At 55.1% G+C, this 9,984-nt stretch overlaps 1 protein-coding gene across 1 annotated transcript; it reads right to left on the bottom strand.

Annotated features, from left to right (window-relative positions):
* Nucleotides 1–337: 337 nt before the first annotated feature.
* MPG (N-methylpurine DNA glycosylase) lies at nucleotides 338–4,280 on the bottom strand. The gene is made up of 3 exons (XM_083711833.1): nucleotides 4,140–4,280; nucleotides 2,483–2,687; nucleotides 338–839 (listed from the first exon to the last, which is right to left on the bottom strand). The coding sequence occupies exons 1-3, from the start codon at nucleotides 4,269–4,271 to the stop codon at nucleotides 442–444; spliced, it is 735 nt and encodes a 244-aa protein (XP_083567959.1). The 5' UTR covers nucleotides 4,272–4,280; the 3' UTR covers nucleotides 338–441.
* Between the last annotated feature and the right edge of the window lie 5,704 nt (nucleotides 4,281–9,984).

Below are 9,984 nucleotides of genomic sequence, written 5' to 3'. Positions count from 1 at the left end.
AGTACCGGCTCTCTTCCTCCCTGCCTTGACCCACAGACCTTCCTTCCTCACTTCTGAAGGGCAGGTGACCCCTGGCTTGGCCTCCTCTCTCAGGCCACCTGAACTGGCCGCATCCTGCTTGCTCAGTCAGGTGGCTCCTCTCTCTTCCACAAGGACCAGGGGCAGGAGCAGGTTTAACAAAGGGAATGGGGGAGAATTTGTTGGGGTGATTCTGGTACCTCTTCCTAGCAGTGGAGGAACTCTTATTTCCCCACATCGTGGAGGGGGGGGTCTTCCTCCTTCCAATTCTGCGTTTTGCAGGCAGGAAGGCTTTCCCGCAGCCACAACCACCAGCCTCAAAGCAAAGCAATCTATTTTATTATGGAAAGAAATAAATACACAAGGCTGAAAGAGTCCCGGCCTTCCCTGTTATTCTCCCCATCCTGGGAAGCCTCCTGGACATCAGCAGCGGGGAGAGGCCTCCGCTGGCGGCCGGCTGCCTCTGGCCCCCTCGGCCGCCTTGTCCGTCACGCTCACGCAGGGGTTGCCCCAGACGTAGAAGCGCAGGGGCTGCTGTGCCCACTCGCCGCTGATGCCAATGCGGGGAGCGGAGATGACGTCTTCCTCCCTGGGCGCCCCCAGGCCGGGCTCCAGCCACACGGCCGGATGGCAGGCCAGGTCCTGCTGGTCGAAGGTCTTGTCCACAGCCAGGGCCTGGCAGAGCTTGGAAGGCCCGTTGCACAGGTGCCGGTCCTTGAGGGGGCGGGGGGCTCCTTTCCGCTGAGCCAGGCGCAGCTCCCTCATCGCCTCCAGGCCCTGCAGGGGCTCCAAGGAGCGCAGCAGGACGGCCGCCCCCTCCCCTGGCGAGAGAGAGAAGGGAGGGGGCAAAGGTCAGGGCAGGCCAATCCCAGCTCAAGGGATCTTTCGGAAGGGGGTCGCAACAAAACCTCCCGTGCAGTCATACCTCAGGTTGAATGTGCTTCAGGTGGAGCACTTTTGGGTTGCGCTCTGCTCGCGCAGACGCTCAAAATAACGTCACACGCATGCGTGGAAGCGGCAAAAAGCGACACACGCAGATGCTCCATCGTGTCTTACGTTCCCTTCAGGATGCGAACGGGGCTCGGGAACAGATCCTGTTCGCATCCCGAGGTGCCACTGTATTCTTATGCTCTTCTGCAAATCTATGGAGAGACCATGTGCCGTTCCTGTCATCTCAACTCGAAAGGGGCAGAAGGGGCAGAAAGGGGCAACGAAGAGGATCTGGATGTTGTCTGGACCAGCTCCCTGAGGAGGAAACGCTGGAGCATCTGGGGACTTTGAGTTTAGGAAACAAGTGAGTACGGAGGGGGATGAGAGAGGGGTACAAAATTAGGCCTGGTGGGCAGAAAATGAAGAGAGAGGTGTTGTCCTCCCTCCCGTCCTAGGACTTGGCAGAATTATTCTTACTGATCTTCTGGAAGTGTCAGAACAGGCAAAAGAGGCGACTTAGAGGGCTTTCAAAGGGCATCAAATGCCTCTGAATAAGAGATGCCAGGAATGCCAAGTGGGGCCAGTTGCTCCTGCCCGTGGCTCCTGCTTGTGGGCTTCCCTTGGGGGGCCCTGGCTGGCTGCTGCGAGGGCCGGAGGCAGGACTGGGAGGCGGCCCCTGAGGCCTGCACAGTCAGCCCCTGCCCCTTCCCGGAAAGGATGCCTTTGCCCACTGCCAGAGGCCAGGAGATGGCAGCCGCACCCGACCTGGGACACTTGCCTGGGGGAGAGGGGCAGAAATGGAGGCCACACCATATTCCCCTGGTTCAACGAAGCCAGGATCAGGGGGGCGGGGGCTTTCAAGCAACAACCATGGCTGGACCCCCCACTTGAAGAAAGGACTAGGCTGCCTGGGGAGCAGAAAGTCAGCCCAAGTGCTATGGTCTCAGCTTTGGTCCTGTCTCCCATCATTCTGCCCAGACAGTGAGGTCCAGTGCCGAGGGCCTTCTGGCGGTTCCCTCACTGCGAGAAGTGAGGTTGCAGGGAATCAGGTAGAGGGCCTTCTTGGTAGTGGCACCTGCCCTGGGGAACGCCTTCCCAGCAGATGTCAAGGCAATAAACAACTGTTTTACTTTTAAAAGACACCTGAAGGCATCCCTGTTTAGGGAAGTTCTTAATGTTTAATAGATTATTGTATTTTAATATTCTGTTGAAAGCTGCCCAGAGTGGCTGGGGGAACCTAGACAGCTGGGTGGGGTATAAATAATAAATTATTATTATTATTATTATTATTATTATTATTATTATTATTATTCCCTTGAGTTTCTGGATGGACACTGAGAATGTTGGCTTTGATGGGCCCTTTGGCCAGATCCATCAATTTGGCTCTCTTCTGATGATGCTCAGAACAAAGCACAGCCCCCTCGCCCCCCCCCCAGGGCCTGTGTGCCTGCCGGATGCGGGTTGGGGGCAGGAGAGGCCCCCCCAACTCCCCCGGAGGGCTCAGAGCTTTCCTGCAGGACGGCCACCTGCTCACCTTGGCTGGAGATGTTCATGCAGAAGTAGATCCCGTAGATCTGGTACACGTAGAGAGTGCCCGGCGCCATGAACATGGCCGTGTTCCTGGCAGTCTGCCGTCCGCCCCTGGAGTGGGACGCGGTGTCCTCTCCTCCCAGGTAGGCCTCCGTTTCCACAATGCGCCCCCGGAGCGCTCTCCCATCTGGCAGCCTCCGGACCAGGATCTGGGAAGCAGAGCGAAGGCTGAGCCCACAAGACCCCAGACAAGAGCCGCCTGGGGGGCTGCAGGAGAGAGGGCATGCCAGCACCTCTTCCACATTTCGGAAAGCCAACTCTTGCAGCCACTGCCACGGTTGGCCCCAAAACACTTGCGGGCAGCGCCCAGAGACTCCCCATGTGTTTGCAAAGATGAAGGTACAGCTCTGGGGGCAAGCGATGGGTTCGGAAGAGGTGGCAGCAGCTGAGCCCTGGCAGCAGAGGTCCCACCACCAGGGAGGCTCCCACCCTGACCTCCGAGATCTGACAGAGTCCTGGCCGCACAGCAAGAAGACACTCAGTAGAGGAAGCCAAAAGTGGGCAAAAAAAAGCAGGAGGAGTCCAACCCTGGCATCACCCCAACAGCTGCAGGGCCTCTGGCACCCTAGATGGGCAGAGGAGCACCTGCCTGGCATGCAGAAGGTCTCAGGTGCCCCCCCCCATTGGAAGCAGCACCACCAGGTGGGAGGAGGGGGCAGGAGCACTGAGGCAGAAGGGGGCTGCACGGCTAAATATTAAATAATAATAATAATAATATTTTTATATTCCGCCCTTCCCAGCTGAAGCCGGGCTCAGAGCGGCTAACAACAATAAAAGTAACACAGCATTCCAAAATCAATTCATTCTAAAACCAATTCAAAATCAAATTAATGGCAACTATTGGGTTAGAGTTCTATGAGGATTACATAATGAGAGAGGGGTTCAGACTGAGCCTTGGCCAAAGGCCTGGTAGAACAGCTCCATCTTGCAGGCCCTGCGGAAAGATGTCAAGTCCCGCGGGCCCTGATCTCTTGTGGCAGCACGTTCCACCAGGTCGGAGCCATCACTGAGAAGGCCCTGTCCCTGGTTGAGGCCAGCCTAATCTTCCTGAGACCCGGAATCTCCAAGATGTTGTTATCTGCGGACCGTAAGGTCCTCTGTGGGGCATATGAGGAAAGGTGGTCCCATAGGTACGGGGTTCTAGGCCGTATAGGGCTTTAAAGGTCAAAACCAGCACCTTAAACCTGATCCTGTACTCCACCGGGAGCCAGTGCAGCTGGTGTAGCAATGGGTGAATGTGATTGCATGGCGAGGACCCCGTAATTGTCATCATCCTCATCCTCATCCTCATTATCAAATTTATATACAGTACTGCCTTTTCTCCACACGGGGAGCCAAGGCGTCTTGCAGATGAAACAGAAGCAGCTAAAATCATCGGGGTGGGGGGACACAATAGCGAAACAATGAAACATGAGTAGAATTCAGGCCTGCGCTTCTCTGCGTGCGTAATTGCGCTTTGGCTCCAGCCTGGCCAGGCCCCGCTCGGGGCCGGAGGGTCTCCGCTCTGCCCCGCCGTCGGGGGGCGCCTCCCCGGCGAGGGAAGCCGTGCCCGCCCGGCCCGGGCGCCGCCTCCCAGGAGCAGCGGGGTCCCCGTCCCTCACCTGTCCGAGCAGCGCCCTGGCCAGGCGGACGCACGGCTGGTCGAAGAAGGCGGCGCCCAGGCGGGGCGGGGAGGGCGCCTTGGCCAGGGCCCCCTCCTGCTCGCGAGGAAGCCGCTTCCGCGGCCCCGGCATGGCTGCGCCAGAGGGAGGGGATGCTGGCCGTCCCGCCCCCTCGAGGTCTCCGCCCCCTCGAGTCCGTCGGGGCGCCCCCTGCCGGGAGGAGCCGGGGGAACCCCGAAGACTGCGCGGAATCCCGGCCTCTCTCGGCGTCCGCGCATCCAGGCACAGACCTCGGCTTTACTGACGCTGGTTTTGTTTCGTGTCTGTATTTGCTCAACAGTGAACCGTAATTGTATCATCAGATCCTGTTTGAGAAAATGAATCCATTCTGAAAATTAATAAAAAGTATTAAACATAAACACCCAATAACTGCTCCGTCAAATAATAAATTTTATCCCTTTGCCCTGACTCGAGCACACAAGTACCCAGCGACTGAAACGCCGCCTTTACTGCCTCAGTTCCTCCTTCAGATGCTTCCTGGATTTCATTCTTCAACTTTAGATCACCTTGAGCAATTTGATCAGGGCGACAATGGCTCAACCCAGGACCCTATTACTACTACTACTACTACTACTATTATTATTATTATTAAGCCATTCAAATATCCCAGGGCAGTTCACAACATAAAATTACAATATAGGAGAGGCAGTCCCTGAGGTATTGGCATCAGCTAGGGTTGCCATATTTCAAAAAGCAAAAAGTTGCTGAGCTTTTTCGGCAAAATTGCATTCACATTTTGGGGATTTCTGGATATGCAGCAGGAATCTGGATATGTCCGGGAAATTTTGGATGTATGACGAACTCCAGCATCAACATCATTTCTGGGAAGGTCTCCTCCATTTGGGGTTCCTAGCTTGCTGGATTTGATGCCGCCTTTGACATTCAGAGCAACCCCACCTCTGTTACATCCTTCCCTGTCCTCCTTAGGGGCTTTGTGTCCAGAGAAAAGCCTGTCCACTGGTTCTCTTTGTTCCGCCAGGTTTCTGTTCTGCCCACGATTATCAGAGTTGTTCACTAAAACTAGATTGCCCATCCGGACTCGGAGGCTCCCAGCATTAGTGCATGAACACTTATAGTCAGATGTTCCGTCTCTCTCTTCATGTGTCTTTGGCACGGGCTCTGGCCTCTCGATTGCTTTCCTGTGTCCTGGCACCCACCACACTCAGTTTAACAATAACAACAACAACAACAACAACAACAACAACAACAACAACAATAATAATACCCTGCCCATCTGGCTGGGTTTTCCCAGCCACTCTGGGCGACTCCTAACTGAATATTAAAAACAGCTCCCCTGCTTGAATTTCCACCAGTTTTACCATCCTCATCCCAGGAAGGAAATCATTCATTCTTGGATTACTGCCATGCGCTCTATGTGGGGCTATCTTTGAAGGTGACCCGGAAACTACAGTTAATCCACAATGTGGCAGCTAGACTGGTGACTGAGAGTGGCCGCCAAGACCATATAACACAAGTCCTGAAAGACCTACACTGGCTCCCAGTACGTTTCCGAGCACAATTCAAAGTGTTGGTGCTGACCTTGAAAGCCCTAAATGGCCTCAGTCCAGTAGACCTGATCATTCTGCCCTGACACTGAGGTCCAGACCCTCCCTGCAAGAAGCCAATTTACAGGGAACCAGGCAGAGGGCCTTCTCAGTGGTGGCACCCGCCCTGTGGAACGCCCTCCCACCAGATGTCAAAGAGAAGAACAACTAGAACAACTACCAGACATTTAGAAGACATCTGTTTAACAGACCACTGTATTTTAATAATTGGTTGGAAGCCGCAGCATCAATTCTTCTTCTTCTTCTTCAAACCCTCCTCAGCGCCTGTCGCTTTCCCTGGCCCTATCAAGAATGCCTTACCCAAGAAATGCATCCGTCTGGTAGAAGCAGTGACCTGCCCTGAGCCCAGGAGACTGTAGATGCAAAGCCCACTGCCCAGCCCCCCCTTCTCCAGCAGACCCCCCTTATTTCCGGAGGAGGACAAAAGCGATGGAGTCCTCTGGGCCGCCTCTGTCTCTTGGCCGGCAGGCAAGGCCTTCCAGAGAGGAAGACGAGCTCCTCTGCAAGGAGGCTGGGCAAGTGGCCCTTCTCCATAGGGCAAGCCCTTCCATGGGGCAGGGGCTGCTGGGGTTTGCTGAAGCAGGGCCTGGGGGCTGAGGGCTCCGCTGAGTCTCGGCATGCAGCCCAGCCGGCCAAGCCCACCGCCATGGCGGATACTGTTGCCTGACAAATGCCCAAAGATAAAAATGTCCCCCCAGCCAGCTGCGGAGGCAGAGTCTCCCACTGCAGTTAATAGCACGGGATGCCAGCCAGCCAGCCAGCCAGCCCCTCCCTCCTCCCGGGCAGCCAGAGAATGCGGGCAGAGCAGGAGGGTGGACTTTGCAGCTTGCCTTGGGTGACTGGCAGGCAGCTGGCTGGCACTCCCTCACCCTGCAGAAGCTGGCGCTGCCCAGAGGAATTCATGAGAACTGGAATTTTGGTGTAACCGCTGTTTCACCCTTGTTTTTCTATCTTCTCAGAGCTGGGGTGGGGAAGGCTGTTCTCTGCCAGAGGAGACCCCGGAGGGCTGCTGCCAGTCAGAGTAGGCCACACTGGAGGGGTTGAGGGGCACAACCCACAACCCGTCTCTGGAGGGAAGCAGCGGCTTCCTGTTCCTCCAGGCATTCTGTGGCTCACATTGTTCTGGAAAGGATAAAAAATATTTGCCACGTAGCAACTGGGAGGCAGATAAGAAGAAAAGGCACATTGTGGGGCAGCAATTTATCTGCTTTTGTTGCAGAGCCAACCAGCCAAGTCTCAGGGGGGTCCTGGCCTGGAGGCAGAGTCCAGGTACAAGGTCCAGACCATCTCAGTTCACGTAGTCAGACGGTCCAGGGGTCAAGAAGCCGAGGGTCCAAGGCATGGGTAGGCAAACTAAGGCCCGGGGGCTGGATCTGGCCCAATCGCCTTCTCAATCAGGCCTGCAGACGGTCTGGGAATCAGCATGTTTTTACATCAGTAGAATGTGTCCTTTTATTTAAAATGCATCTCTGGGTTATTTGTGGGGCATAGGAATCCATTAATTCCCCCCCAAAAAATATAGTCCAGCCCCCCACAAGGTCTCAGGGACAGTGGACCGGCCCCCTGCTGAAAAAGTTTGCTGACCCCTGGTCCAAGGTCACAAGGAGCAAGAAGCAGCAAGGTTTGGCCAGGAACGACAAATGTTGTTTCCAGCAACTGACTGAGGCTGCAAACCCTGCTGAAGAAGCCGGAGCCAGCAGATTCACATCAGGAGCAAGAAGGCTGATCAGTAGCAGGCAGAGTCACCTTGCCTTCTGCTCCTTCAGGCTGCTGCTCAACAGGTGAAGCCGACTCCTGGCCCATGACAGTTTCTGGTGTTACTTGGACCGCCAGGACCTGATCTGCAGGCCAGCTCGGGGGAGGTCCCCTGGACGTTCCAAGCCAGCTAATCTGACCTTGCTCTGGGCTGCTCTTCTGGGACCCCCACCCAAGGGAAGCTGGAGCACCAGTAAACAACTGAGGCGGGGGGAAACCCTGGTGAATTAATTGATCTTCCAGTGATCATTCTTTGCATTCATTTATTGATGACCAAATAGCTTTGACAACAATATAATTCCCCATGTGGTTCCTTTTGGTCTTTGGCTTGGAAGTTCAGTATCTCAAACGGTCTCAATGCTACCGTGGGATCAACTGGCTTTTGAGGGTTCATCAATTAGATACTAAAACAATTTGCATAATACCTGGGAGGCTGAAATCCCAGGTTGAACCAGCTGCGGCCATTGCTCCCTGGCACCGTTTGCCCACCTCCTGTCACCTGGGGGCATCTGAGAGCGACAGGCACAGACTTCCTCTCTGCCGCGTCCTTCAATTCTGCCTTGCTGCATCTGTCACCAGCAGAAAGGCCCCATCCTGCTTGTTCCCTTGTTCCTCCTCCTCCTGTTGCTCCATTTCTGTGCTCCATCAATGCTTTTGTGCTCAACGGACACACTAAACTTCTCCTGGTCTGCCCCGCAGAGGACCTTAAGGTCCATGAATAACCATAGTTTAGAGGTCCCTAAGGAAGTCAGGGACGCAGGTGGCGCTGTGGGTTAAAGCCTCAGCGCCTAGGACTTGCCGATCGAAAGGTCGGCGGTTCGAATCCCTGCGGCGGGGTGCGCTCCCACTGCTCGGTCCCAGCGCCTGCCAACCCAGCAGTTCGAAAGCACCTCCGGGTGCAAGTAGATAAATAGGGACCGCTTACCAGCCGGAAGGTAAACGGCGTTTCCGTGTGCGGCTCTGGCTCGCCAGAGCAGCGATGTCACGCTGGCCACGTGACCCGGAAGTGTCTCCGGACAGCGCTGGCCCCTGGTCTCTTGAGTGAGATGGGCGCACAACCCCAGAGTCTGTCAAGACTGGCCCGTACAGGCAGGGGTACCTTTACCTTTTACCTTTAAGGAAGTCAGACTATCCTCTCCCAGGGCCAGGGCCTTCTCAGTGATGGCTCCGACCTGGTGGAATGCTCTGTCCCATGAGACCAGGGCCCTGCAGGATTTAACCTCCTTCCGCAGGGCCTGTAAGACAGAGCTATTCCGCCTGGCCTTTAATTTGAATTCTGCCTGATCTTTTATTCCCCTTCTCTTCCCTCCCCCTCCCCTTTTTATGAAGATCACCCGCTCTGGGATCCCACAGCTAATTCTCCCCTGGTCTCCTCGCTGGCCCAAGTAGGACTAATTCCACCAGCTAGCCCTGGAGATTATCTAATGCTTATTGGATGGATTTCCCCCAAATTGGTTTTTGAACTTTATTGTTATTCATGTTTTTATACTGTATTTTATGCTGCTTTTATAATTAAGTGTTTTAAATTTGTTGTTAGCCGCCCTGAGCCCGGTTTTTGAACCGGGAAGGGTGGGGTATAAATAAATATATATTATTATTATTAGCAAAAAAAGCAGGGGAGCCCCAGCTGGATTGGGGGATCCTGGGATGGAGGAGGGGTGGGCACTTGAGGGCTTGCAGTACATCCCTAAGAAGCATCTAATGGAAGCTCAAACATGACAGCCTCCCCCCTCCCTTCCCTGTTGCCCACCCCCCTCAAATTCACTGCTGAAATGGATAAAGGCCAGAGTGGTTTTTTGTTTTCTGGAAGGCCTGTGACTCCTGCTCCTCGCAATGCGTGATTGGGCTCCAGATCCTTCAGGGTCCTGTGGGTGGATCTTGGGACTCAAAAACAGATCCCAAGCCAGCGCTGCCATTGGGCTGGGTCAGGGAGAGCTATTTGCAGAGAGATGGAAATCCCAGGCTTAGTCTCATCCTCTGGAAAGCCAGCCCCAGAAATGAGCAGGCAGGGAAAGAGGGAAAGAGGAAGGGCTCCGGCTGCTACAGCTGAGAGCTGCTTCGGGGGCGGCAGAAGAGGAGGCCAACATTCCTCTGCGCTGCCCCACCCTCCTCCCCGGAGCCTCGGCTGGACCGAAAGAGAGACTGAGGCACAGCAGAGGATGAAGGAAGCGCAACAGCACATTTCAAATTCAAAATGCTGGCTGATCTCCAGGGGCTTCAGTCTCCCAGCAAGCAGCCTCCAGTCTCATCTGACGGTTGGCAGTGGGGAAGCGAAGCACTGGGACATCCAACCCCCCCCCCCCCCAGATGGCTGAAGGGACTGTCCTCTTCTTAGCTTGGCTCCTCTGTGGGTGGATGAATGAGGGGCGACGTTCCCTGTAGACATGGGAAAATCTGCTGGGAAGTTGCACAAATCCGGCAAATGCACAGCTGCTCCCCATTTTAAAACAGCCCCTCATGAATGA

The sequence above is a fragment of the Podarcis gaigeae genome, assembly GCF_964106915.1.
Source record: "Podarcis gaigeae genome assembly, chromosome: 14".
Classification (NCBI taxonomy): domain Eukaryota; kingdom Metazoa; phylum Chordata; class Lepidosauria; order Squamata; family Lacertidae; genus Podarcis; species Podarcis gaigeae.
This window is presented reverse-complemented; position numbering and strand designations above follow the sequence as displayed.

Coding starts and splice junctions, on each gene's coding strand:
- MPG (XM_083711833.1), bottom strand. CDS start 4,271: ATGCCGGGGCCGCGGAAGCGGCTTCCTCGCGAGCAGGAGGGGGCCCTG. Junction 2,688..4,139: donor CCAGGGCGCTGCTCGGACAG/GTGAGGGACGGG, acceptor TCTGCTTCCCAG/ATCCTGGTCCGGAGGCTGCC. Junction 840..2,482: donor CATGAACATCTCCAGCCAAG/GTGAGCAGGTGG, acceptor CTCTCTCGCCAG/GGGAGGGGGCGGCCGTCCTG.